This window comes from Canis lupus, chromosome 11 (assembly GCF_048164855.1).
Source record: "Canis lupus baileyi chromosome 11, mCanLup2.hap1, whole genome shotgun sequence".
NCBI classification, from domain to species: domain Eukaryota; kingdom Metazoa; phylum Chordata; class Mammalia; order Carnivora; family Canidae; genus Canis; species Canis lupus.
This window is the reverse complement of record NC_132848.1, coordinates 2,608,148-2,634,916: the sequence shown is the minus strand read 5'-3', so window position 1 is coordinate 2,634,916 and position 26,769 is coordinate 2,608,148. Positions and strand designations below refer to the sequence as shown.

The 26,769-nt window shown below is 57.3% G+C and overlaps 2 protein-coding genes across 6 annotated transcripts; one reads left to right on the top strand and one right to left on the bottom strand.

The window, feature by feature from the left end:
* Positions 1-3,409: 3,409 nt before the first annotated feature.
* ANKRD52 (ankyrin repeat domain 52) lies at positions 3,410-24,938 on the top strand. Of its 5 annotated transcripts, none has more exons than XR_012003745.1 (29): positions 3,410-3,554; positions 3,862-3,945; positions 4,404-4,482; positions 4,690-4,760; positions 5,812-6,012; positions 6,782-6,869; positions 6,972-7,114; positions 7,412-7,624; positions 7,868-7,946; positions 8,266-8,380; positions 8,566-8,648; positions 8,765-8,882; positions 9,099-9,167; positions 9,341-9,481; positions 9,556-9,636; positions 11,204-11,315; positions 11,503-11,574; positions 11,856-12,057; positions 12,337-12,424; positions 12,502-12,619; positions 13,225-13,444; positions 13,639-13,726; positions 13,834-13,917; positions 14,023-14,168; positions 14,590-14,672; positions 14,870-14,952; positions 15,155-15,308; positions 15,684-15,838; positions 23,862-24,938. XR_012003745.1 is itself a non-coding variant. In XM_072768805.1 (29 exons), the coding sequence occupies exons 1-29, from the start codon at positions 3,528-3,530 to the stop codon at positions 23,904-23,906; spliced, it is 3,180 nt and encodes a 1,059-aa protein (XP_072624906.1). In that variant the 5' UTR covers positions 3,410-3,527; the 3' UTR covers positions 23,907-24,938. The 5 variants fall into 5 exon arrangements, 4 of the variants coding, with proteins under 4 accessions (XP_072624906.1, XP_072624905.1, XP_072624904.1 ...); XM_072768805.1 differs by having other exon boundaries at positions 15,155-15,246; XM_072768804.1 differs by lacking the exon at positions 23,862-24,938 and having other exon boundaries at positions 6,972-7,084; positions 15,155-15,246; positions 15,684-21,224.
* On the bottom strand, positions 21,185-25,704 carry SLC39A5 (solute carrier family 39 member 5). The gene is made up of 10 exons (XM_072768808.1): positions 25,384-25,704; positions 24,295-24,478; positions 23,320-23,482; positions 23,020-23,189; positions 22,802-22,942; positions 22,409-22,502; positions 22,166-22,324; positions 21,997-22,077; positions 21,704-21,894; positions 21,185-21,445 (listed from the first exon to the last, which is right to left on the bottom strand). Exons 1-10 carry the CDS (start codon positions 25,665-25,667, stop codon positions 21,302-21,304), a joined length of 1,611 nt encoding a protein of 536 aa, XP_072624909.1. The 5' UTR covers positions 25,668-25,704; the 3' UTR covers positions 21,185-21,301.
* Positions 25,705-26,769: the final 1,065 nt, after the last annotated feature.

The following is a 26,769-nucleotide window of genomic DNA, read 5'->3' as shown; positions in this document are numbered from 1 at the left end:
AGAAGCCCTTGGATTGATTCACATTTTGAGCCCATTTTATTTGGATTTCAAAGAGCTTACATTTAACATTTTTAAGGAAGGCATTTTAATCCTTATTTTATATTTACTTATACATGAGGCCCCAAATTGGAGAATGATCTTACCTCTTTTTCTTTCTTCTTTTTTCCCCAGCACCCCTACCCCTACCACCAGGATACAGTATCTCCTTCCAGTTCCAAGATGGTAATCTGGAGCCACTCTCAGATGGGCATGTGACCTTGAGGGACAGACTTACTCTTTCCAACCCTGCTTTCTGGTCCTGACCCACTCCCTCTAAGGGCTTACACATGTGAGACAGCTGCTTAGAGTGAGGAGAAACGAACAGGCTGGATAAAAGACAGAAATTAACCGGGATACATGACTGAACTGTGACCTCATTAACACTATGCCTTAACCGAGTTAACTGCTACAGAATCCCCAAGGTACAATAGGCCTGCCAAGTCAATTTGCTTGTTGTCCCCCTACTAATTAGATTAGCTAATTACTGCCATTTAAACTTTTCCTAGTTCATTTCTTGTACTTGAACAACCAATTTCCTGCCATTTCCCTGTCATTCTACATCAGTAACTTCAAGTACTAACTCAAAACATACCTTCTCTAGGAGGACCCTCTTTTGACTGAACCCATCCCTGAACATTACCCCAAACACATAATGCCATGTCAAATGGCATGTACCCTGTATTCTCTAGTTGCTTCATATGTATGCATATGTTCTTCTAAGTTCCACAAAAACAGACACTATTACTTCTAAGTTTCTACTTCCAAACCAGTTAGCATATAGTGCTGTACTATGCATTCCATAATGGTTGAGTCCTCAATCAGCATTTGCTAAAACTGAGGCTTAAAAATAGGGAAGTGTCTGCCTAGAGTTACCCAAATGTGAAGTCAGCAGTTGAATCACAGGTCTGTCTTCACAGAAGGCCTTTGCTACCACTTCTGGCCTAAATATCCCCCACCCACCCCTCTCAGCCCCTTGCATCTCACCAAACCTTGGAAGTATCTGTGTTACCTACATCATATCCCTTTTTTTCCCTACTGGGAAATCCTCTTTCTGTGCTCTGAATAATATTAAAAATAACTCTTTAGCCCTTCCTCCTCCTTCCAGCTGCCCAGAGAACCCAGCTGGCAACCTCCCTTGCTCACCTCCACTCCCACGCCAGAACCAGGCACGTGACCCCAGCTCAACCCCTGACTCCAATTCCTCAGGTTACCAAGAGCTATTTCAGGCAATAGAGGCCATGTAGTCCCCTCCTCCCCATCCTCTGGGCCATAACCTAGCTCAGCCCTTCCTGGAAGGCCCAACAGTCAACGTGTACCAACACCCATATCCATCTGATTCCCAGCTACCTTCAGTTTCTACTTCTTCAGCCTCATCTTTCTCCTCTTTGTCAAATGTTAAGTGCCTGCTCCTGCCCTGTTACAGCTACAAATAATAATGTATATCCTTGCCTTTAGAGAGCTCAAAATCCTTTTTTTCAGGAGAAAAAAAAAAAAAAAGAATGAAACCAAAACGATGTATAGTCCTGTGTTGGAAGACAGTCTAGAAAGGAGTTTGAGATCTATTCTGTAATGTTGGACACTTATATGTCAAAGATGTAGGGTGAAATGAGGAACAAAGGTGTGCAATTTAAACCTGATTGCTACAGGGACACCTGGGTGACTCAGTGGTTGAGCATCTGCCTTTTGCTTGCATGGTGATCCTGGGTTTCTGGGATCGAGTCCTGCATCAGGCTCCCCTCAGGGAGCCTGCTTCTTCCTCTGTCTGTGTCTCTGCCTCTCTCTGTGCCTCTCATGAATAAATGAATACAATCTTAAAAAAAAATAAAATCTGGGGAACCCTGGGTGGCGCAGCGGTTTAGCGCCTGCCTTTGGCCCAGGGCGCGATCCTGGAGACTCGGGATCGAATCCCACGTTGGGCTCCCGGTGCATGGAGCCTGCTTCTCCCTCTGCCTGTGTCTCTGCACCTCTCTCTCTCTGTGATTATCATAAATAAATAAATAATAAAATAAAATCTGACTGCTACAGTGTAAACTAAATATATATAAGTGTTAACGAAGCCTAACAAAAGGGAAAAACCCTGTTAACCGAGGAAGATTTCTTGGAGGAATAGGTTAAGTTTTAAGTAATGTAAATTTTTTTCAATACGGTAGAAGTATACAAAAATAGTTTTTTTTTTAAGATTTCATTTATTCATTCATGAAAGACAGAGAGAGAGGCAGAGAAACAGGCAGAGGGAGTAGCAGGCTCCATCCAAGGAAGCTTGATGCGGGACTCGATCCCAGGACCCCAGGATCACCCCTGGGCTGAAGGCAGATGTCCAACCACTGAGCCACCTGGGAGTCCCTCAAAAACTGCTGAAGGTATCTAATGATAGGTATTTTCCCCTCTCATTCCTCATTCCCTGTTCCCTAATTTCTCTCTCCAGGAAAGAGAGAAAACCATTTCTCTCTCAGTTATCAGTGTCTGTATCTTTCCGGTGGGAATCAAGATACCAAAGGTAATGAAGGGTACAGATTGGTTAGAGAGGAAAGGGGAGCTTTTATCCGTATGCCTTGACAGGGGGCCAACTTGCGGCCCTTCTTCCTCAACGTGCTCCCTCTTAGAGCACACAGATTGAATTGTTGAGCTCTAAGCAGGACCTTGGATCACCTTTTATAAATTGCACCAATTTTTCAATATCCAGCTTTCTCCCCTCTTTTCCTGTTCTGAGCTGGGATGACCTCCATCAGTATCTTGCCTGATTGGCTGCCCTCTGGCCTCTCCAGCGCAGGAGGGAAAGCACCCACCCTCTTCTGGGGAGAAGCCACTGGGCCGCCCTACCGCCCTAACCCGGCCGTGGACTAACTGGGAGTTGGGGAGGCGCCCCTTCTGCGGGCCTCGGGGGCCCTCTTCAGCCGCCGGCCGCCCCGCCTGCGTGCGGGGGTGCGGCGCCCCGGGGCCCCCGGGGGTCCTCTCCGCAGTCAGCGCTCGGCTGCTTCCCTTCTCCCGAGTCCTGCCACCGCCGGAGAAGATGTGCGTCCTCCTCGTCCCCGGGGCCACTGCCGGCCGTGACCCCAGGTCGCCACGCCCGTGGGTCCCCAGGTCCGCGGCGGACCTGGGGCACGTAACCGCCGGCGGGAGGCGTTACCTCCCGCGGGGGCGCCGCGGGGCCGGGGGCGCGCCCAGGGGCCCAGGCCGCGAGGCCGCTCAGCCCCGGGAGGACCTGGGCCCGGGCGTCGGGCGGCAGCGGGCGGCGGAGCGCGGGGGGGGCCCGCGGCGGCCGCAGCCCGCGGGAGGGGGCGGGGCGGGGCGGGGCTGGGGGCGGGGGCCGCGGCCCAGCTCCGCCGCCAGGGAGCGCTGCGGGCTCCCGCTCGCCCGCCCCCCGGTAGGCGGGGCCGCGCTCTCCCCGCAGCCGCCGCCGCAGCCGCCGCCTGGGCCGCCCCGTGTCCCCGGTGGAGCCGCCGCCGCCGCCGCCGGGAGCTCGATGCGGACGGAGCCCGGGCCGGGCCATGGGGATCCTCAGCATCACGGACCAGGTCAGCCCGCCCGTCCTTGCCCGCCGCGTCCCTCCGGGGCCCGGCGCCGCCGCCACGCGAGCCCGGGGATGTGCGGCCTAGGCTGGGCCCGAGCCCGGGGCCCCCGCGGCTGCCGCCCCGCCCCGCGCTCCCCTCAAGCGCGCCGGCGTCCTTGGGGGCCTGGCGACCGGCCAGCGCGGCGGGCCCCCGGCGCCCGGCCCCCGGCGCGCAGCCCCGCCCCGCCCCGCCGCCCCCCGGCGGGCCAGGTGCCCCCGCGCCCCCGGCCGGCTCGCCGCGGCCCGCTGGCTGAGCGCCGGTTCTCCCGCAGCCGCCCCTGGTCCAGGCCATCTTTAGCCGCGATGTGGAGGAAGTGCGTTCCCTGCTCTCGCAGAAGGAGAACATCAACGTGCTGGTGAGCTGGGATCGGGGAGGATGCGGAGCCGGCGCCCGGGCCCTGCCGCGCCGGTCCCCGCCCCGCAGCGGGCGGCTCCGCGACGCCGACGAGGCCGCAGCGCGCTCCCCCGGGGTGGGCGCCGGCTCCGCGGCGGACCCGGGGAGCAGGTCAGGCTGGAAGCCTCAGTGGCGCCGAGGATGCCCAGCAGCGGCGGTCGCTTCCGAACCAGCAGTGTCTGCAGCGCCCCCACCCCTCCTGGAAGAGGGAGGCCGCCTCCCAGCCCCAGGGCCCTGACCCCTGACTCCTGACTCCCTGACGCCGCCCGCGCTAGGTGCCTGTTTTGACCCAGGACTGGGCTCTAGGAGGCTGCAGAACCTGTGGGAAGAGGGCGGAAGGGCCTGGAGCTCTAAGGCTTGGGCTGGGGTCCCTGGTAGTTCACCCATCCCTGCAGCTGCTGCTCTTTTCTGCCTTCCCAGGACCAAGAGAGGCGGACCCCATTGCATGCTGCTGCCTACGTAGGCGATGTCCCCATCCTCCAGTTGCTACTGATGTCAGGTGAAAGGGGGGAGCTGGAAGGTGTGGCTCCTGGGGAGGGGACCTGAAGGAAGAGCCCTCCCCTCCATCCCCCCATCCAAGCATTGCTCTCTGGACCTTGATGTGCGAGAGGCATTCCATCTCTATCCATATTCCTTGGCCTGGTTACGGCTTTCCTTCCCCGTTGCTGTCCCTCTCCCACTGAAAGAGGAAATTGTATCCCCACAGGTGCTAATGTCAATGCTAAGGACACACTGTGGCTGACCCCTCTTCATCGTGCTGCTGCTTCCCGAAATGAGGTACCAGCCTCCTGTGCCTTTTCACCCTTTCAAAGAGGATGAGTTGGTTAAAGGTGGAAGTGAAGGATTCGAGAGCCTCAGCTCTCTGCCTTACCAGCTGGTCTACCCCTAGGTCAGGAGACTAGACCTTGGCCCCTCCCTCCCACCCCTAGAACTGGCTGGTGAGGGGGAGCTGAGTGTTGCCAGCTGATGTGACGTCAGGGGAGAGCTTAACACTGGGCTGGCAGACTGCAGGGGGCCCTGCTGCCAGGCCTGAGTGACTCATCTCTCCCTGGGGGGCCACCTTGGAGTCTGATCCCCCTCTGAGCACTGAGATTTCTTACCTTGTGATGGAGGGATGGAGGGGCTGAGGGTAGTGATCTGTTGCATCCCTGCCCCTCAAGCAGCCTGAAAGTTGACAGCATAGGGGTCACATGTGTCTCATCAATTGGGTCCATCAACCCTGGGTAGCAGGGAAGAGGAGACCTCTCTCTTGGCTTGATGGTCAGTTCCCTGGCTTTGACCAGCAGGGTGAGGGACTGAGGCCAATGGGAATGGGGTGGGTTGTGATTAGGAGGGACCTTTTAGCCTGGGTTTTAGAGGGGGACCAGCATCTGTTTGCTTACTGAGGTAGTAGAAATGATTTTGGTGCCTATTGAAGGACTGAAGGCGGGTATTCGGGGCATTAAGGTAGCAGGAGTGTGTATTTTTCCTAGTGAAAAGTAGTGAGGGATTGGAATCCTCTTTATATGTGGATTTGCTTGGTAGTAGCTGTGTGCATGGGTGAAGATTTTCAGAGTCTGGCTGGGGAGTGATACCAGGTGGCTTGAGGAAAAGGAAGGGACCATGCTTTCCTCAGCAAGGTCTGGGAAGATTTTTAGACTCTAAGAAGATTCGGAAGATGGGAAGTACGTATTGACAGGCTATGTACGAAAAATGGGAAAAGACTCTGTGCTGGGGAGTTGGGAGCTGGGGCTGTGTGTGTCATGCTGACCTGTTTTTCCCTCCACTATTTGTTTTACCTCCCACTGCCCCTCTGTCTTCTCTCTTACCTCCCCCCGCTCCTTAACAGAAGGTGCTGGGACTGCTGCTGGCACATTCAGCAGATGTGAACGCCCGGGACAAGCTGTGGCAGACACCATTGCATGTGGCTGCCGCCAACCGGGCCACGAAGTGTGCTGAGGCTCTGGCACCCCTGTTGAGTAGCCTCAACGTGGCCGATAGGAGCGGGCGTAGTGCCCTGCACCATGCAGTGCATAGTGGGCATCTCGAGGTGAGGACTGCTCCCATTCATGCCCAGCCTAGTGCCGTGCCTTCCCTTCCCACTCACCATCCTCTGCTTCTGGGCCATCAGGTCTGGGAGAAGCGGCCTGGATGACTATATAGACACTTGGGCTCAAGATCAAATGAATGGTTGGGTTAGATTGAAATTCTTGACTTGGGGATCCCTGGGTGGCGCAGCGGTTTGGCGCCTGCCTTCGGCCCAGGGCGCGATCCTGGAGACCCGGGATCGAATCCCACGTCGGGCTCCCGGTGCATGGAGCCTGCTTCTCCCTCTGCCTATGTCTCTGCCTCTCTCTCTCTCTGTGTGACTATCATAAATAAATAAAAATTAAAAAAAAAAAAACCAACACATCTTTCACAAAAACAACCAACTTCAAAAAAAAAAAAAAAAAAAGAAATTCTTGACTTGGACTTTAAGTCCAAGATAAACTCTTGAAGTTGCGTGGAAAATATTTATATACATGCTTTTTTCTGAAGTGAGCGTCCATGTCTTTCAAAGTGTTTTAGAAGATTTTACAAAAGAATTTAAGAGCCCTCAGATCATAAAGAGACTTACTTGGGTTTCCCTTAAACTTCCAAATCTATACGGCTCTCCTTCTTAGTATCTGCTTCTTCTGTTCCCTCTAGTTCTCCAGATTGTTCTGTTTGAGAACAAAGACATTTGCGTGCCTCCGCCTTTTCAGAAAAGGCTTCTGCCCTTAGGTACTCTGAAAGCATGAACCTGGCTCTGAATAGGTGTCTTTCATATCCTGATACAGACGGTGAACCTGCTCCTGAACAAGGGAGCCAGCCTGAACGTCTGTGACAAAAAGGAGCGGCAGCCTCTGCACTGGGCAGCTTTTTTAGGTGAGAAAGGGTTCATGGCATTTGACATTTAGGAATCCTAAGACAGGGATGGGGTTCTGAGTTCACCCTCCACCTCCCTGATAGCCTTCTTTCTCTTCCTAGGGCATTTGGAGGTCCTGAAACTGCTGGTGGCACGGGGAGCGGACCTCGGCTGCAAGGACCGCAAGGGCTATGGACTGCTCCACACAGCTGCTGCCAGCGGCCAGATTGAAGTGGTGAAGTACCTGCTCCGGATGGGGGCTGAGGTCAGGGTGCTGAGCATGGGGGTGGGGCCCTACGGGCAGGGAGTTGGAGGTCAGAGCCTGTGTGTGGGGACTGAAGGGTACTGGATTGTTGGAGAGGTTTGGGGAGGTCAGCAGGATAGAGGGAGAAGTGAATAATGCTTACCAGAAGTAATCGTGCCTTCAGTCTATTAAGTTAGGAACGTGAGGTGTCTCAGGTGGTTGTTGGAATTCTGGGATTTTCTAGGCTACCTGTGCCAGCTTCCACTTTATTTAAACTGATACCTCCTTATCCCCTTACCTGCACCCCTGAAAATCCAGATCGATGAGCCCAACGCTTTTGGAAACACAGCTTTGCACATCGCCTGCTACCTGGGCCAGGATGCTGTGGCCATTGAGCTGGTGAACGCAGGAGCCAATGTCAACCAGCCGAATGACAAGGGCTTCACGCCACTGCATGTGGCTGCAGTCTCCACCAATGGCGCTCTCTGCTTGGAGCTGTTGGTCAATAACGGGGCTGATGTCAACTACCAGGTGCCTGAAGGGATGAGGCTGCAACCTGGCTCTGGGGGTCCTGATCGTATCTTCCCCTCTGGACAACTCTGGGGAATTGCCCACTTGCCTCCTGGGTTGATCAGACCTTGCCAGGGCCCCAGGAGAGTATGGGCTGAGCAGATGTCCATGTGACTACTCCATCCTCAGAGATGTGTCCTTTCGAAGGGGAAGAGGGCATTCTCGGTGCTTTGCACTGAAAAAAAAATTGCCATGTTTTCACAGAGCAAAGAAGGAAAGAGTCCTCTGCACATGGCTGCCATCCATGGTCGTTTCACCCGCTCCCAGATCCTCATCCAGAATGGTATGGACTCAGGAGACTGTGCTCTCTTCTCCTGCCCGCCCCCCCACAAGAACTCATCCCTAGAAACCCCTTGGTTTCCTTATTCCACCTCCCACTCCATCTTCCAGTCAGGATGGGCACCTGGAGCTCTGAGCAAGGCACCTGTGGAAATGGCCCTGGCCTGCATGCCCCGTCCCCTAATACTTACAAATGAGATAACACACGTGAAATGCTCAGCCTGGGACGCGGCACGTAACAAGCACTCCCGTGGTAGCTAACTAGCGCGAGTGGTCTGGAGCCTAAGGGCTGCCTGAGTTTGTTTGTGTGCATCCCTTCCCAGGCAGCGAGATTGATTGTGCCGACAAATTTGGGAACACCCCACTGCACGTGGCTGCTCGCTACGGACACGAGCTGCTCATCAGCACCCTCATGACCAACGGCGCGGATACTGCCCGGTGAGTCAGGGCCCCTCACATCTGTGCAGGCTGCTCAGGTCAGACGGGGAGGCCTATAGAAGCTCGCTGAAGGAAGCTTGCAGCACCTCACTGTCTCCTAAGCTGCTGGGGGGAGGGGCGTAGAAGAAAGGCCTATGACTGGTCCCTCCTTGACCCAAGGACTGAGTCCCTCAACTTCTCCCCAGGCGCGGCATTCACGACATGTTCCCTCTGCACTTAGCTGTTCTCTTTGGATTCTCTGACTGTTGTCGTAAGCTTCTTTCCTCAGGTATGTGCTGACTGGTTGAGAGGGGGTTGGTTGGGCAGCTGTGTAGGCCAGTCGATGCCTCTCCCGGCTCTGCTCGGGGCCCTCGGATGACATCTGTGGCTCTTCTGGCCCTGCAGGTCAGCTGTACAGCATTGTGTCTTCACTCAGCAACGAGCACGTGCTTTCAGCCGGGTTTGACATCAATACGCCTGACAACCTTGGCCGCACCTGTCTTCATGCTGCTGCTTCTGGAGGGTGAGTGCTCTTCTTTCTCTCCCGGGCGCTGAGAGGAGATCTGGGCAAGGGTCTGGGCCCTTCTTTGCGGCCCAGATCTGTCCCCTGGCCCTGTCACCGTGAGGGCAGTCATGGCAGAAAGAACTACCCAGCGCCATCCTTCCTTAGCCTCTCCCTGTGCCTGTGGCTGCTCTTTGAGACTCTTGCTCTCTTAACCCTCATCCTCCTTCCTTTTAGGAATGTTGAATGTCTTAATTTGCTGTTGAGCAGTGGAGCTGACTTGAGGAGAAGAGACAAATTCGGAAGGTGTGTCGATACACAGGAGTAGACGCGTGGGGAATGTTGGATGAGAGAGACCAATGGTGGAGGGAACGGGAGGGACTTGGAGACTAGGTGAGGAGAGTATTATAGAGCAGCTTTAGGCCGCTCATCCAGTTGCGTTGGGGTCTGCCCCTGACTCTCTCACCCATCCTCCTCAGGACCCCACTGCACTATGCAGCCGCCAATGGCAGCTACCAGTGTGCAGTCACATTGGTGACGGCTGGCGCAGGTGTCAATGAGGCCGACTGTAAAGGCTGCTCTCCCCTCCATTACGCTGCTGCCTCTGACACCTACAGGAGGTGAGGGTCCTGCTTTGGCCTTCTCAGCCCCCCACCTCCCCGAGCCTCCCTTGACTTCACTCTCTGTACCGCAGAGCGGAGCCCCACTCATCTTCCAGCCACGATGCTGAAGAGGACGAGCCACTGAAGGAGTCCCGCAGGAAAGAGGCCTTCTTGTGAGTAGCCAGCAAGAGCCCTAGGATGCGCTTTCCCAGCAGAGTCAGCTCTGGCCTTGTTATTCCCCTGCCCACCCCTTGCTTCTAACTGGTTGCAGTTGGCCAGCCTGCAGAGTGTTGGGAGCGCTCTGCTCTGAACTTAGTTCTGAACCAAATAATTGTGGGTAAAAACAAAAATGTGAGGCCTAGTTCCTCCCCTTGGGGAACGGATGGTCTCCTCAAGAGGATCAGAACAGCTAAACAGACAAAATCACTCTTCTAATCCATAAGAATTAAGGGAGGGTTTACTTATTAGGTACTAAGTACTGTGCTTGGTACCAGGAATCAAAAGATGAATTACCCTCAGGGCTCCTGGGTGGCTCAGTCAGTTCAGCATCAACTCTTGGCTTTGAACAAGGTCATGATCTCAGGGTCCTGAGACTAAGCCCGGTGTTGGGCTCTATGCTGGGTTTGGGGTCTGCTTGACAGTCTCTCTCTCCCTCTCCCACCCCCCAAAAAAGATGAATTATCCTAAATTTCTGCCCTTTGAAAACTAATAATCTGTTGGGAAATATAAATAAAAAGGCACCTTTGCATTCTCATGTAAGATGTTAACAGAGAAAATGGTGCAGAATATATGGGAACTCTAGACTATATTCACAGTCTTCCTGTAAATCTATGAGTTTTCTGAAATAAGAGGTTTGTTGTTGTTTTTTAAAAGGATACTTATGGTTCAAGAAATTTAGTTGTGTGACCTTTGTCAACTTAACCTCTCTGTGCCTCAGTTTCCTTAGCCATAGTAGGAGTAAGAATAGTATCTACCTCATAGGATCATTATGTGGACTAAATAGTTTCATACACGTGAGGTGCTTAGAATAGCGCTTGACACATAGTAAATGCTAAATACTGCTAGTACTACTAAGCTGACCCTACTAAGAAGGGTGCCAGTGGGATGTCTGGGTGGCTCAGCGGTTGAACGTCTGCCTTCAGCCTAGGGCGTGATTCTGGAGTGCCGGGATCGAGTCCCGCATTGGGCCCCCTGCATGGAGCCTGCTTCTCTCTCTGCCTGTGTCTCTGCCTCTCTCTGCCTCTCATGAATAAATAAATAAATCTTTAAAAAAGAAATAAATAAAGGTGTCAGGGGAGCACAGAGGAAGAGGCACGTCACTGGGAAGGTTGGGGAAGGCCTCACAGAGGCGAGGATGCTGGGAGCGAGTTTGAGATGAATAGGTCTTCAGATGGGTTGGAAGGAGAAGGCATTTGAGACAAGGGGTCAGCGTGTCTAGACATGGGCAGAAAGTGTTGATCAGCAGGTTGATAACTGATCATTGTGCTCTGGATTCTCTAGGAGAGTGTTGCACGGATAAAGGAAGGTGTTGAAGCCAGAGTAGTTCAGGGCTGAGGCGAAGGCGGTGGTGGGTCCAGAGCCGGGGTCGAATGGGCAGGAGTTAGCCTACCCAAAGCAGAGGATGGGTGTTGGCCAGCTAGGCCTGGAGGGGGCCCCCTCGCCCCTCTCCTCTGCTCTTTCCACAGTGGCTCCTCCCCAGTTGGGCCTGTTCCTGCCTCACAGTGTCCCCCTGTCCCCCAGCTGTCTGGAGTTCTTACTGGATAACGGTGCAGACCCCTCCCTGCGGGACAGGCAGGGCTACACAGCCGTGCACTATGCAGCCGCCTACGGCAACAGACAGAACCTCGAGCTGGTACGTGTGGGTCCAGCCTGGAGGAGAGGAAGCGGGGCCAGGGCACCCAGTCACCTTCGTTTGTGGAGTCTAAAATCAAGGGGTGGGTGACTCAGATGTGGTCTGTGGAACTAGGGGCTTAGGGCATTACTGTGGGTGGTAGGATGGAGTTCGAGAACCTCAGCACCTACTCTCCTGTCCATTGCAGCTCTTAGAAATGTCCTTTAACTGCCTGGAGGATGTGGAGAGCACCATTCCAGTCAGCCCTTTGCACTTAGCTGTGAGTTCCCGCTCTTTCCCTCCTGCCTCCCATGGCCCTACCTGCCTCGGGCCCACACCCAGGCGCGAGCACTTGTGAATCTGCCCTGGCTTCTGCCTTCTTGTGGGGATGTGGCAAGCGGACAGTGGTCTGGAGCCGGGCGGGCATGGTGCAGGTTGAGAGCCTGAGGGGCCCGAGAAGCTCGTGGGGGGACTGATGCCCGGGCTTTCCCCGTGGGGCCCGAGAGCAGAGGGCAGCAGCGTCCTGGGCTATAGCCGTTGGTTGCCCGCGCCCCCCTCCAGGCCTACAACGGTCACTGTGAAGCCCTGAAGACACTGGCTGAGACGCTGGTGAACCTGGATGTAAGGGACCACAAAGGCCGGACCGCGCTCTTCCTGGCCACTGAGCGAGGCTCTACTGAGTGTGTGGAGGTGCTTACGGCCCACGGCGCCTCCGCACTCATCAAGGAGCGCAAACGCAAGTGGACGCCCCTGCACGCTGCTGGTTAGTGCGCCCTCAGGCTGTTCCCTCTCCTTGCCACACCAGGCCTTCGAGACTGGTCCCAGATCCCTCCTGAGTGGGATTAGGCGTGGCAGTGGAGCATGGTGAAGAGAATGGAAACTTCAGGTCTTGATCCGTGGCTTCCTATCCCCCAAGACTTCCACTTGCCCCCTGGGTCTTCCTATAATCTCCACCCTTGAGTCCTTCATGCTAGACCTGTTATGCCCGACAGCGCTGCTCCTTCCCCTTGACCATGCCCTGACACAGACCCTCTTCTCCTAGCCGCCTCTGGCCACACTGATTCCCTGCACTTGCTGATCGACAGTGGGGAACGAGCTGACATCACAGATGTCATGGATGCCTATGGACAGTGAGTGTGGGCCCGGGGCAGGGTACGGCTTCTCCTGTCCCCGCTGGCCCTCACCTTTCCCCTGCCCCCCTCTGTAGAACCCCACTGATGCTGGCCATCATGAATGGCCACGTGGATTGTGTCCATCTGCTGCTAGAGAAAGGATCCACAGCTGATGCTGCTGACCTCCGGGGCCGCACCGCCCTCCACCGTGGGGTGAGTGACCTCCTGGGTGGGGCTGCTCACAGACAGGCCTGGATGTGGGAGCATAGGACTCCTCAGCAGTGGGACGGCAGATTGTATAGCAGGTGGGCCAGTATTTTGTGCCCAGGGTCTTATTGGGCCTCACTGTGTCGGCTCCAGGATGGGTACCTGACACCCGGAGCTGATCTCCCTGGCCCCCTTGCTTCGTAATCTCACACAGCCACAGGCTCACTACCCAGACTCCGCTCCCGGGTAACCAGACTCTGGTCCTGGCCCCCTGGATGATGATGCCACTATTCTAGGCCTTCTCCACAATCGCCTGCCCTAAAACTGTCTCCTCATCCCGGGGACCCTTCGACCCCTTAGTCCTCTTACTCTCCATTTGTCCCCTGGTCCAGAGGGCCAGAACTAAGTCTCGCTGTCCTGGTTGTCTGTTGGCATAGAGAGGACGGAGGAAGGACACGCGGATTCCTAACATTTTAGAGTCATTGTTGTAAAGACAAGTATTAGTGCCCTGGAAGTGGAAGTGGCTCTTAACTCCTGAGCAAGCTCCAGTGACTGGCTATTGGGAAGGGAGTGGCCCTTCACCCTCCTTTACACCATCACGTCGCCCACAGGCAGTGACTGGCTGTGAGGACTGCCTGGCTGCCCTGCTGGACCACGACGCATTTGTGCTGTGCCGAGACTTCAAGGGCCGCACCCCCATTCACCTGGCCTCAGCCTGTGGCCACACTGCAGTGCTGCGGACCCTGCTGCAGGCTGCTCTTTCCACAGACCCCCTGGATGCTGGCGTGGATTACAGTGGATATTCGCCCATGCACTGGGCCTCCTACACTGGTGCGGGCCTGGGGCCTTGGTGGGCATGGGGGTGGGGTGCTGTGTGGGAGAGGGCTGACCAGAACAGAGACTGGGCCCCCTGGGTGGAGGGAAGGACCCGGGTGAAGCTGGATCTGGAAGTGGAGTGTCCGGAGATGGGATGAAACATGTTTTCATTGTCCGTCTCCACTCCCATGACTCTTTCTCCTGCTCAGGACATGAAGATTGTCTGGAGTTGTTACTTGAACACAGCCCGTTTTCATACCTGGAGGGAAACCCCTTCACTCCTTTGCACTGTGCAGTGTAAGTCCCTTCCTATGCCTCAGCCCGGCTCAAGGGTCTGTGACCTGGGCTTAGGACAGGCATTCCATTTCCCTCATCCTTCCTGCTGACCCTTCCTCTTCCCCTAGAATTAATAACCAGGACAGCACCACAGAGATGCTGCTGGGAGCTCTGGGTGCCAAGATTGTGAACAGCCGAGATGCCAAAGGACGGTGAGTGGTGGAAGGCTTGGGGAGGAGCCTCGGTTGTCTCTGGCCTCTTTCTGCGCGGGTGAACAGGCCTTTCCTCTTCACACTGCCCTGACCCCCACACTGCAGGACCCCTCTTCACGCCGCTGCCTTCGCGGACAATATATCTGGGCTCCGGATGCTACTGCAGCATCAAGCCGAGGTGAACGCCACTGACCACACTGGCCGCACTGCGCTCATGACGGCGGCCGAGAACGGCCAGACCGCTGCTGTGGGTGTGTAGGGGCTGTATGTGGGAGGGAGGAGCGCCCCTGGGGTTTCCGCAAGCTGGGGCAGGCCTGGGACACCTGGGTGGCTCAGTCGGTTAAGCGTCCACCTTCGGCTCAGGTCACGATCCCACGGTCCTGAGATCAAGTACTACGTCAGACTCCCTGCTCAGTGGGGAATCTGCTTCTCCTTCTCCTTCTATGCCTCCCCTCTGCTCATGTTCTTTCTCTCTCTCAAATAAACAAATAACTTAAAAAAAGGGGGAGGCAGTCCTGCTTGAAGTGGGGCTCAGGAAGCAGGAGGCATGTCTTTGGATATATCGTCCTCTGCAGATGGCATGCAAAGTACACGCAGATTGGAGGGCTGGGACCTGTGAGGGCTGCTGCTCTGGAGGGAGGGCTTCAGTCCTCTGCCCCCTTTCTCTTGCAGAATTTCTGCTGTATCGAGGGAAGGCAGACCTTACTGTGCTGGATGAGAACAAGAACACTGCCCTCCACTTGGCTTGTAGCAAGGTAGGGCCTGGACCGGTGGTGGTGAGGGCTGCATGAGGGGCAGGGCCCGGTGAAGGTGATGGGTTTACCCCATTGGGAAGGCGAACTGGAGTGGCGATCAGGAGCGTCCAGCCTTAGAGCTCTTTGTCCTCCCAGCACCCTCAACTCCCGCTCTGCAGCCTGTCTGCTTCCATTCCATCTCTGTTCCTCTCCCTCAGGGCCATGAGAAATGTGCCCTCATGATCCTGGCAGAAACCCAAGACCTTGGCCTTATCAATGCTACCAACAGTGCGCTGCAGATGTGAGTGCCTGGGGAAGGGGGCTCCTGGCTGGGGGAGGCAGGTGGTGAAGAAAGAGCCGGCCGCATTCCAGAGGCTCTCTGGAACTCACAGTATTCGGTATTTGTATTATTCGGTCAGCACTCTCTCTCACCACTCTGGCTGGGTGTGGAAGGGCAGCGTGGCAGCCCGGTGACATCTTACCCCTTTTTCCTTTCTTCCAAGGCCACTCCACATTGCTGCCCGGAACGGTCTAGCTTCTGTGGTACAGGCCCTCCTGAGTCGTGGGGCCACAGTGCTGGCTGTGGATGAAGAAGGTGGGTGGGGTCCAGAGCCCCCCGCCTCTCCCGGGTTTGGGGTCAGGGACATTCTTCAGGAGGTGACTTCTTAACCTTGCTGTAAACTGGGTTTTTTTCCCCAGGGGAACTCTTCAGAGCAGGGACCCAATACCAATACGCTAGAGTGTCTGAGGGCAGTGTGACCGAACTGGGTGGAGCCAGCAGGGTCCTCAGGAAGACCTCCCACACACCTCTGCCTCCCAGCCCTGTGTCCCCTGTGCTCTGCCCTTCCCCCCACCCTTGGACAGTCTCCTGTCAGCACCCCCAGCCCCAGCCCGGGGCCTCCTAGGCCTTGGGCTCTGATGGTGCTGTGCTGGCCTGCCTCCGCAGATGAGAGCCCTCTGCCCCCGGGGACGGTGGGTGGGGCCCTGGGGAGGCCAGGCCCTGTGCCTCAGTTCTCCCCCTCTGCCCTGCAGGTCACACCCCAGCGCTGGCCTGCGCCCCCAACAAAGATGTGGCCGACTGCCTGGCCTTGATCCTCTCCACCATGAAGCCTTTCCCACCCAAGGACGCTGTCAGTCCTTTCAGCTTCAGCCTGCTCAAGAACTGCGGCATCGCAGCAGCCAAGACGGTGGGTGGCTGCGGCGCCCTGCCCCATGGGGCCTCTTGCCCCTACAGCCAGGAGCGGCACGGCGCCATCGGGTTAGACGGCTGCTACTCGGAGTAGCCCCCCTTCAGTGTCCCTCCCCCTGCCGGTGGCTTGATATCTTATTCTATTTATTTAGAAAAAGTCTATACATTTAGGGCACTTTAAAGGAGAACACGACTGGGTGGGGGGACAGAACGGGGGGGGGGGTGGGAGGAAGCACTGGGGAGCAGCTGCTCACCCCTTTGCCACACCATCCTGGCCTGGCAGGGGTCTGGGACCTACAGGAAGCACCCCAGGCCCTTGGCACCCCCAGGGCAACCCCTTCTGCCAAGTGTCCCCAAATGATTGCTAAATGCCTGGCTACCCTCTCCTTTACCCCATCTCTCCATTCCCCCTTTCTGCTGCCAACTCCCCCACCCTTCCCTCTCTCTCCTCGCCGTGCCCCCCTCCCTGCCCCTACTGCCAGGCACATCCCTCCTCCTCTTCCATACCCATCACTGCCTCCCTGCTCGGCTGGCCCCTCCATCCCCGCAGCAGTGAGAAGCCTTAATTTCTGGTACTGTGTGAGCACTCTGGGGGTGTCCCCCTCCCCCTTCAGGGGCAGCTAGTGGATGAGGGGGGAGGGTACTTAGCACTGGGGCCTGGAGCTTTTCCCCCATTCTCTACCCCATCACCCCTAAAGTTCAAATGCAAAACACTTGAAGCAGCAACTACTGTACCTGGGCCCCAATCCTGCACTCTCCCCTGGCTCCTCATATGCAAATCAAGGGCTGGTTCTGCCCCCACAGCCTGCTCTTCCCCGACTCCCTTCCACTTCCAGGCACTTTAACCTTGCTTCTTTCTTTTAACTTCTTTTGGGAGGGCAGAGCCTGTGGCCGTTCCCTCCCTGGCTCCCCCCTCCCTTAACTTTGAGGCTTGTCATGAATCTTTAAGTAAGCATTTTATCCTTTAGGGGAAGAAACAAATTAATTTCCTGCCCATTTCAAAACCACAGCCCTAGTACGTCCTGTGCGTTTCAGGCATGTGTTTGCATGTGTGGGGAGGGAAGGACCCTGTTCTTCCTCCTGTGCCCCCTAGGTCCATAGTTCCTCCGTGCCCCCACCTTCCGTTATGTCCAAGAGTACCCACCACCCCCAGTCACTCCTGATCTGAAGCCAAAGATGGTGGGAGGGGCAGGGCAGACTAGGGACCGTGGCTACTCAGACCCAGGCTTCCCCTCGGTGTGAGGATGAAGCTCTGATCTAGGGAGCGAGGAATACACGCTGAGGCTGGGGCCCTGCCCCGCCCCCCCAGCAGCGGGGAGAGATGGGATTGAGCTAGGGGCTGCACTGAGGATATTCCTAAAGGTCACCCCCCCCACAAGCCAAACTGGGCCAGAGTGAGGAGGGGGCAGTTTTCTCTCTATATGTAGCATTGAATTTGGCCCTGGTCCCTTTCAACGCCTTGTCCACCGCCCCTTAGCCCAGCGTTCCCTTCCTCGCACTCAATACCTCAGCCAGGGGCCAAGACACAGAACTTGAATAGAGGTCATGCCCCCTCCACCCCCACAGTGCATCCTTGCCCAGTTTGGCTGCCATCAGTATTGTCCCCTGAGAACTGGACAGGCTTCGTTTACACAGTACAGGGTCTCCCCCCACCCCCCGGGGATCCCTCAGCCTCCTCCCGCCACCCCCCTTGCTTTGTTCACGACCTTCCCCACTTTCCAGTGTCCCCTGCAAGTCTTGCCACCCTCACCAAGGGTGGGCTGAGGGGAGGGGGGGCATCCCAGGGACCCCTGTCTCCCTAACATACCCTTAACCATACCTCATGCTGGTTCCCTGAAGCCTGGGGTGTTTGTCCAAGTCCTTATTTTTCTCACCATCTCTTTTTATCCCCTCTCTCTGTGTCTTGCTTCCACCAACCCTCAGTTCCTAAACCATTTCAAAGCTTCCAAATGACCATTATTGGTGAGAAGGATTGTGCAGCTTTTAGTTTTTAGTTTTGTTTTCAAAGCCAAAGGGCCTTGCGACGCCCCTCTTGCCCACCTCCCTTCACACCCTGTCCTCCCTTAGATGACAATCAATGTGACCTCTTTTAAGGGCTGCAGCCCCCCACCCCCAACCCTGCTGGTTCTGCAAAGCTTGCCCCTAACTTCAGCTCTCTCCTGAAATCTTCCCATTCTATTCCCTCCCTCTCATTTTGGTGCTGGGAATTAGGTGACAGGGGCGGGGGGCAGGGGGAGCAGAGAGATGGGTCCTCTAGAGAAGACTCGGGGTATTAGTCGTGTTCTCCTTTATCAATGTTTGGCGATGACAGGAAGAATCTGAGTATTTGTCAGGAGCCCCATTGTTTTGCTAGATGAGATTTCTGGCACACACGTCAGCAGTGCTGCGGCAGGTCCTCTGCCCACCACCCCCATGTGGCTGTGGGGGGCACGGAGGACAAGCAGCCTCCTCTCCTTATGCCAAAGGAAATCCCACACCCTGCCCCGGGCTCCCCGGCCCCTAGTGTTTTTCGAAGTGTTTTGACCATTCTCATGGCCACTGCATATTTATTTTAATGTTAAGATTTTTTTCAAACCTCTTTGACTTAAACGGGTGTGGAGAAGTAAAACAGGCAGAGTGCCCCCCAATCTTACAGGGGTGGGGTGGGGAGGAAACCCCTCCTCCTCTTCGCCCTCCCGCTTTCCCTCCCCCTCTCCCTACCGCAGCTCTAAAGCACTTGCTTCAAGTAATAAGCACTTTTGAGAAAAGGCCTATTTTAAGTGAGGACCCTGGGAGCAGCCCCAGGTCCCAGCAAAGGAGACAGAGCGAGGGCTACATAGGAGACAGGGAAACAGGCTTGTGAATCAGAGGGCGAGTTGAAAAGAGCCAGTTTTTAATTTCTGATTTTTGGGGAGATGTTTCTGATTGGGCGGTGGCTTTGGTAGGTTGTGTACTATCCTGCAGAAAAACAAATGGCACAAACTGTGGGTCCCAGGATGGGCCGACAGATCCGGGTCACTGCCACTGTCCAACTGAGACTGACGGGCCACCTCCCCCGCTGTGGCCCCCTGAGCCATAGGACTGCTGAAAACCACTGAATGTACAGCCCAGGTTGGGGTGGGGAGCAGCCCCTGGGGGAGGGGGCTTCTCCTTCTGTTTGGTGCTGTGGGGGGTGGGAGAGATGAGACTGAGGGACTGCCACCCCACTTAGACATGTGTTCCTTGGGGTGGAGGGGCTGAGGAGGGCCTGCCTCCCTCTCCAACCCCGGCATGGCCCCTCTTCCTTCCTCATCCCTATCCGTTTTGACTGTAAGTCCAGCTCACCTTTGCCTTCAATATGTAACCAAAGGAAAACTCAATACTGTTTCCACCGCTGTCTGCCCACCCGAGCACCTTCTTATTCCCCGGACCTAGAAGGAGAGGAGAGGCGGGGGTGGGGTGGGGGGCGTGGGGCCAGAGTGAATGGTTCTACAGCTGTATCCCCGAAACCTCCCCCCGGGGTCTTGGAAGGGACCCCGGGAGGGGAGGTTGGGCCTGGCTGGAGGGGCCGGGACCAGGCGCACTCTGCATCTGTGCACAGGGGTGCTGCTTCGTCCCGGGGACTCCACGACATCTCTGGCAGGGAGGCCCCTTCCTCCTTCCCTCTCCACCCGTTTCTCCCCCTCTCCCCACACCCCGTGTTCATCCCCACCTCCCTTTCCCACCGCAAAGGAAAATAGCCTTACAGACCCTAGCCCAGAAGCCCTCCTCCTGGGGCAAACCAGTATGGGGCCCCATCCCGCCTAGTTTGAACCCTACCTTTTCAGAAGGAGGGATAAGGAGCAAAGCAGCCCCTTCCCCTCCAATTGTGGTGGCTCCAGCCCTCCTGGCCTTGACCCAGGCTGGGCAGGGGTGGGGGCAAGGAATCTTTGAGGACCAAGCCCAGAGGCCTGGGAAGAGGGAGGTGGAGAGGGAAGGGCCTGATTGGGGACTCCCTCCTCCCCGACCCAACCCTAGAGAAGCGACCAAATCCCAGAGATGGGAGGAAGCTGGGGTGGGGAGGGTCTGTTCTATGAATTACTTGAAGGTACTGACTCCGAGGCTGCTGTTGCCCACTTAGGTGTGAGGGGGGACACTGTCACTGCATTTGGGAGGGCAGAGGGTGGCGGGTGACTGAGAGCTTCTGCCCTTGGCCCTCGCTTGCTCCTGCTGGGCCCGTTCCCTGGGGAGCCTGGCGTTGCCCCCAGGGAAGTCCGGGAGAGCCTTCCCCTCCCATCTCCATCCCTCACTCTGGGCACCCTCTCCAATTGCACTAAAGTAGCTGTTGTGCCAGTCTTACCCCCACACCAGGGTGGGGTCTCTGCTTCCAGTCCTTTCTCCCCCGACTGCCTCCGCTCCTGTCCCGGACAATCTCCTTGTTTCCCGGTATTCCTGGATAGCTCAGCTTTGTATGTGTGTGTTTGGGGGGTGGGGGTGGGTTCCGGCTGGAGTGGGTTCGGCGGGGGTTTGGGAAGGGCGAGGGGAGAGATGGAGGATAAGTCTCCTGCCCCCTTCCTCAACTCCGAGCCACAGAAGCCTGGGAGGGAGGGAGCCTACCCTCGCTGCCGCCACGTGTCTTGCAGATGTGCCAAAATGGGGGTGGGGGAGGGAGGGAAGGGGAGGGTGCCTGGCAGAGCGGCCCCCAGGGTGGCTCTCTCAAAGCAATACAGTTCCTCCTGCCTGGGGGACGGCAAGACAGGGGAGAGGGTTGGGTTGGGGGCCTGGGGGTTCCCTGTGTACAGCTGTGTATATTCAGGGGTGTTCTCTGTCTGGTACCCGCTGTGGGTGTCTACGTGTGTGCGAACCTCCCCTTCCCCGTGCCCTGCATGACCTGTGATGCTGCAGACACCACCATCCTGTGTGCAGGGGTGTGTCGGGGGCACTGAGGGGCATGTTCCGTGTCCTGTTGCACCCTCCACCCTGTGACCCATGTACTCGGTTGTAGGAAGTAAAGAGAACTGAGCACAATTCACTGGATTCCAGTTGAATCTTTCTCTAAGCAATTTTCCCGTTCCCGCTCTTCTCCCTGCCCCGGATCCACCTGTGGTGCTAGTGTTGGGGTCGGGGGTGTTTAATGCTGGTGGGCAGCAATAAAGGGCAGATCTGCCCAGATGCCTGTACCCCCAGGGTGCTGAGGGCAGCAGGAAAAAGTGGGGACCTTGCGGTGCATTTGCCCCACCCCCTCTCCCCCCTGGGCTAAAGCACAATGCTCTCCCTGCAGATTGATACACCCTGCACCCTCCAGGCCCCTGCTCATGTCCTCCCCTGACCTGCTTTGAGCCCCCCTCCCACTACATCCTGGTTTTCTATGCTGTTTTGGTGCAAGTACAACTGTCGTAGTCATGGCTTTGGGATGGGTTCTGTTTATTAAAATCCTATTGCTCCTACTGGCCCTGTGTCCCGCCTCCATTCCTGTGGTTGTGGGGAAGGAAGGGCAAACCCGACGCCTTTCCACTGCCCCCCTTCAGCCATCAGAGACCAGGGGCCATAGCTGCTCCTCCAGCAGGGCTATGGTGAGCATGAGGCCGCCCCCCAGCAGCAGCCCCAGCCCCTGCAGCAGCACGTCGAGCGTAGGGAGGGGCTCCGGAGGACGAAGCAGGGCTGGTAGCTGAAAGGAAAGAAGCACGTCGGGCTCCTGGCCCTGTGTCTCTCCCCCTGAAGCGCGGGAGGGACACGGAGGCCAGGGAGGCTGCGGCGGGAAGTAGCAGCGGGCAGCCCCTCCCCTCCAGACTCTTCCAGGCCCTTGTGGCTCAGACTCCACGGGGCCGGGGTCCAGGGTGGAGGTGGAGGGACCTCCCCTCCCCTCCCCCGGCGCACCCAGCTGCCCGCTTCCCTTGCTCTCTCTGCACTGCCCCACGCCTCTCACCATGTCCACGAGGGCCACATAGAGGAATACCCCGGCCGTGACCCCGAACACCCAGGGAGTGAGGGGGACGGGGCCCAAACTGAGCCCCACCCCCAGGGCTGCACCCCCGAGCCCCAGGGCTCCAGACACCAGGCTCAGCAGCAGCAGCCGCCGGAAGGGCAGCCCTGCCCGGAGCAGCACGGCGAAGTCACCTGTGGGAGGAGGCCAGGCGGTGGGCATCAGCCGCGGCCCCCACCCTGCCACCCGCCGGCCGCCCAGGGTGGCCCGGAGCCCACCACGTCTGCCCTTCCTACCCAGCTCGTGGGGTAGCTCATGGCAGAAGACGGCCACGGTGGTGCTGAGGCCGCTGGAGAAGCCGTCGGAGAAGGCGGCGCCTGGCATTGGCAGGGTGGAGGTTAGTGGGGGACCTGCGCCCCGCCTGCCCCCCAGGAGCTCCCCTGGGTCCACGCCTGCCCCTCGCACCTATGGCCAGCCCGTCAGTGAGGTTGTGCAGAGCGTCTCCCAGGAGGACCATCCACGTTATGTTGGCGCCAGCGCCGCCCCGGGGCCCGTGGCTGTGGCCTTGGTGGCCAGGGCGGGCGGCCCGGCCGGCCTGCTCCCCGCGGCCCTGGGCTGCCGGCTCTGCGGGAGGGACAGGGACAGTGCGCACGGCTGCGGGGGGGCCCTGGCCGAGCCTCCCCTTGGCTCCCCCTCTGCTCTGCTCACCCGGAGCCGCCTGTAGGGGCTGAAGGCCCGTCCCGCCATCCTCGGGGTCCGGCCCGGGCGCGCCGAGCTCCTTCCTCTGCCGCCGGCAGCATCCCTGAAAGGGGAGGGAGTCCCTCCTGGAGGAGGCAGCAGGGCCGGGCGCTAAGCACAGGCCAGGCGGTGGCTGCCAGACGCACTCCGGGTCCCGCCAGCCCTTGGGCGTGTGTTTGGCCTCTGTGCTGTCTTCCCAGGTTGCCCCCCACCCCCGTGGGCAGAGTGAGCGGTCGCCCCGTGCCCCCCCGAGCCAGCCCCAGAGCCAGCTGGGGCGCTGGGAAGCCGCCAGAGCCTCCTGCCACCTGCGGCCAGTGAGGCCCGCCCGGCTTCGGGCCACAGCAAGAGGGGGGCATCACTCACTGGCCCGAGGCCTCGGCCCCGCAGGAGCCCCAGCATGTTCTCCAGCATGAAGAGCAGGAAGAGGCCTCCAAGCACGGACAGTCCCGGTCCCAGGTCCTCCTCTGGGTGCCCATTAAGCCCGGCGTGCTGTCCTCCTCGGGCCTGCCGGAGAGGGGGTCAGCGCAGGCGTGGGGGGGGGGGTGTGAGGCCGGAGACGCGGGGCAGGGGGCTTGGCCTACGTGAGGCAGCAGGTGCAGCAGCGCATCCCCACAAAGAGTGCCCACGGCCAGGGCCCCCAGGAAGCCCAGCAGGGGCCGCAGGAGGCGTGCTCCCAGGAGCCGCAGCAGGAGCAGGGACAGGGGAGCCGGGAGGCTGAGCAGCAGGACCGCCAGGGCACTGTGAATCAGGGCTGCGGAAAGTGACGGGCTGGTGAGGATGGCCTCCGAGGGAAGGCGGGGCCCACGAACCCCCTTGCTTGGCCAGGGGCCCACCCCCCACCGGGATTCAAGGCACCCTGCCACCCACTGTCACCCACTGACCGGACAGAAGGTCCCCAGGGGGCGTTGGGCCAGGGGCCTGGATGCAGACACGACTGTCGATCTGATAAAGCAGGGCCGGGCACAGCAGAGCAAACTGATGAGGGGTCAGAGGAGCAGCGGGGCTCAGGCCAAAATTGACAAGCAGCTGGGAGCCGTTCAGACACTAGGAAGTTTGAGTTGGGGGGGTCATACGTGGGGGCATCGCTGAGAACTGTGGCTCAGATCCTTAATGTCTGTCCTTCCGTTGCAGGGACTCCTGGGTCTCCCCGGGGGCCCCCTCTGCTCCCCCTGGCAGGTGCATCAGGGATTAGGGATGGTTCTGTATGATCGGTGTATGTTAATTATTAGTGAATATTCAATCCATTGCAAATACTCAACTCAGTACAGATTTCGTGCTAGTAAAACAATGCCACCATCTCCCTCCCAAGGCCCTGATGATTTCCTTGAGTTGGTGATGGAGTTGGTTGGACAACCAGAGCCCTCCACTGCAGAACCTTAGCAGGGAAATAACTCAAAATACCATCCAACCTGTCTCGTAACAGCCCTGTCACATGTCCGACCAGCCTTGGCTTGAATGCCTCCTGTGATGGGGTGCTCACCCTCACCAGGCCTGCTTCAGACTTCGCTTTTGCTGCCCTCTGGTGTACATGGAACAAGTTCACAGTCTTTCTGGCTGAAGATAAGCCATCTGCTCCCTGCAGATAGCGGGCCCCAAATCCTACCCTGGCCTGTTGTCTCTGGATTCTCTGCTTTGCCAAGTGTGGTCCCTAAACCAGGTCTTGGAGATTTGGGTGTGGGCTCATGTGCACTGAGCCCAGAGGAACCTTATTTTGCTATTGGAATAACATACCTTAAGATCACACCTGGATTGGGTTGTATTTATTTTTTTAATTAACTGTATTAATTACTCTTTAAACATTTCAGGCCATCTAAATCCCACGGTCCTTCCCCGCACCTAGAGATCATCAGACTCACATCCTCATTCAGATGGTCAGCCAAGGAATGGTCCAGCAACAGAAGCCTGTGAAAGAGGTCCAGGCCCGAAGGGGCTGGCCCATGGGGTGATGCTGGGCCTTTCGGCTCCTCTGGGTCACTCCACCCTGAGGGACCCAGAGGCAGCCCAGCCCAGACATCCACACTCAGCTCAGGGTCCTGTGATCTGGAATGGAAGGGGGAGCAAGTCAGACTGGCTCGTGTTTTTGTTTGTTTGTTTTTAAAGATTCTATTTATTCATAAGAGATACAAAGAGAGAGAGAGAGGCAGAGACACAGGCAGAGGGAGACGCAGGCTCCATGCAGGGAGCCCGACGTGGAACTCGATCCCCGGACTCCAGGATCACGCCCCAGCTGAAAGCAGCTTAAACCGCTGAGCCACCCGGGCTGCCCTGGCTCGTGTTCTTAAAGAAACTCCCCTTAACGGGCGCCTGGGTGGTGCAGTTGGTTAAGCATCAGATTCTTGGTTTCAGCTCAGTTCATGATCTCAGGATCATGAAATCGAGCCTCATGTTGGGCTCTGAGCTCAGCATGGAGTCTGCTTAAGACTCTGTCCCTCCCTGCTGCTTGCTCTCTCTCTCTCTCTCAAATAAATAAATCTTTAAAAAAAAAAAAAAAAAAAAAAAACCCTTGACACTCCTACGGCAGTTAGGGGAAAAGGGAGGAAGCCAGTAGCCAGAGTTCCTGGGACCCAGAAACTGTAGAATTTCAGTTCTTGAAGGATCTGAGATTGTCGATTTAGAGGAATGGTCTAGGAATGGGGGGTGTGAGAGTGAGAGAAATGGGGGGGGGCAGCCAAAAATGCTACATATTGGGAGCTAAGTCAGCCTGGAGAGACATTGAGCACTGCTAAGAGCAAGGAGTTGAAGGGCCCAGGGATTTGGAAGAGGAGAGAATTAGAAGGCAGCAGAAGCACAGGGGGCTGTGAAGGGATACAAGGAGTCAGATTTTTCAGAAATTTTAATTCCGGGAATCCGATTTTAGGAAGCTAGAGCTAGGCCACAGGAGACTGATGCAAGCACTGAGAAGAGCTGGGGAGGTGGCATTTTGGGGTGGGGGAAGGGGTTAGTACCTGTGCGTGTAATTGTCTCCAGCTGGGGGTGCAGCCCGGCCAGCTGGAGGTCCGTGGTGTCCCAGGCGGAGCGCCTGTACTCGGCCTAGCCCCAGGCTGTGGAGAAGCCGCGCCAGGCCCCCTGCCGTCAGCGTCCCGTTCTCCCCATATAGGCCAAACAGCTGGGCCAGGTAGTGGTTCTGCTCCTGCTCAGCGGGGCCCAGGTTGGGGGCTGAGCCCCCTACCAAGCCCAAGGTCACCCCCACACACAGGCCAGCTAGCAGGTGACTCATTGGGGGCCCCATTATTGGGGGGGAATGGGTTGGAGGCTCTGGTTCCGGCTTCTATTCCCCTTGGAACATCCTGAGGACTGTGCCCTGGAAGAAGAGGGAGGAAGGGCCTGGCCTTCTGTTCTGTCAGCTCAGCCCCAGGGGACCCTCACTCCTTGTACCTCCCCACCTTGACTCTAGCAGCAGCCCCCACCCTCGCCTCCTTTCTCCCGTCCCCATCGCCTCCTTCTGGAGCAGCCTCTTATTTGCCAGTTCCTAGGGCACCCTTCTTGACCCAGAGTGCCTCCCTCAGCTGATCCAGAGCTGACCGCCCAATCTGTCCCCAAAACCCCACCCCTCAATCCCGCCTCACCTTGTCTCCCCTCAATCCACAGGGGCCTTACCCTCATTGGCAGTAGGAGAGCTGTCACCGTAGGTCCCGCTCAGGCCGTATGGTGGACGCTCAGAGGCTCCTGAGTCAGGACAGGCAGCGGGGCTCAGCCTCCAGGCGCCTGGGGCGGGGGTGGGGTGGGGTGGGGATGGAGGCCACGTCAGATAGAAGGCTGGGATGGACACCCCCGCAGCCCCCCCAACTCCTAGCCCACCTGCCTTGGGGCGGGGTCAGGGAGGGGAGGGGCCAGTGTGAGAAGGCTAACGTCAGAGAAGAGTTAATGGTTCACTGGTCTCTGGGGTGGGGTCAAAGGTCAGTCTTGGCTGGGGCCCCTGAGTAGGGAGGGGCCACCCTCTGCCCCTGGAAAAGCCACATGGCTAAGGAAAACCTGAGCCTAGCCTTTTCTTCTAAATAATCCACCCCACTAATCCAGTTGGTACCATTTTAGCCTTTTCCTGCATATACTCTCACCCTTCCCACCTTAGATCTGGTACAGGGCTTCCTTCATTTCCAACCCCCATCCCCACATTCCTTGGGAAAGTGGGTCCCATCTGGGTGTCCCTCAGCTGGAAAGGGGGTGAAGAGGCAGCAAGTGGCAACCCCAGGTGCCTGCGGAAGAAACCGTTCTTAGCGGCTCCTTATCCCAGCAGAGTAAGAGTCAGAGCTCTGGGAATCAATGACCAAGAAAGGGGAAGCTCTGGTGGAAGGAGGAAAGAAGTATCTGGGCTCCCCTCAGATGTCTGACCT

Excerpts from the sequence above, each read along its gene's own strand:
- ANKRD52 (XM_072768803.1), top strand. The coding sequence starts at position 3,528 with ATGGGGATCCTCAGCATCACGGACCAG. Across the intron at positions 6,870-6,971 it reads GCACTGGGCAGCTTTTTTAG|GGCATTTGGAGGTCCTGAAA; the intron begins GTGAGAAAGGGT and ends TTCTCTTCCTAG. Across the intron at positions 8,649-8,764 it reads TCGTAAGCTTCTTTCCTCAG|GTCAGCTGTACAGCATTGTG; the intron begins GTATGTGCTGAC and ends CTGGCCCTGCAG.
- SLC39A5 (XM_072768808.1), bottom strand. The coding sequence starts at position 25,667 with ATGGGGCCCCCAATGAGTCACCTGCTAGCTGGCCTGTGTGTGGGGGTG. Across the intron at positions 22,503-22,801 it reads GGGGCCGAGGCCTCGGGCCA|GGATGCTGCCGGCGGCAGAG; the intron begins GTGAGTGATGCC and ends CTCCCCTTTCAG. Across the intron at positions 22,078-22,165 it reads CACTGACGGGCTGGCCATAG|GCGCCGCCTTCTCCGACGGC; the intron begins GTGCGAGGGGCA and ends TGCCAATGCCAG.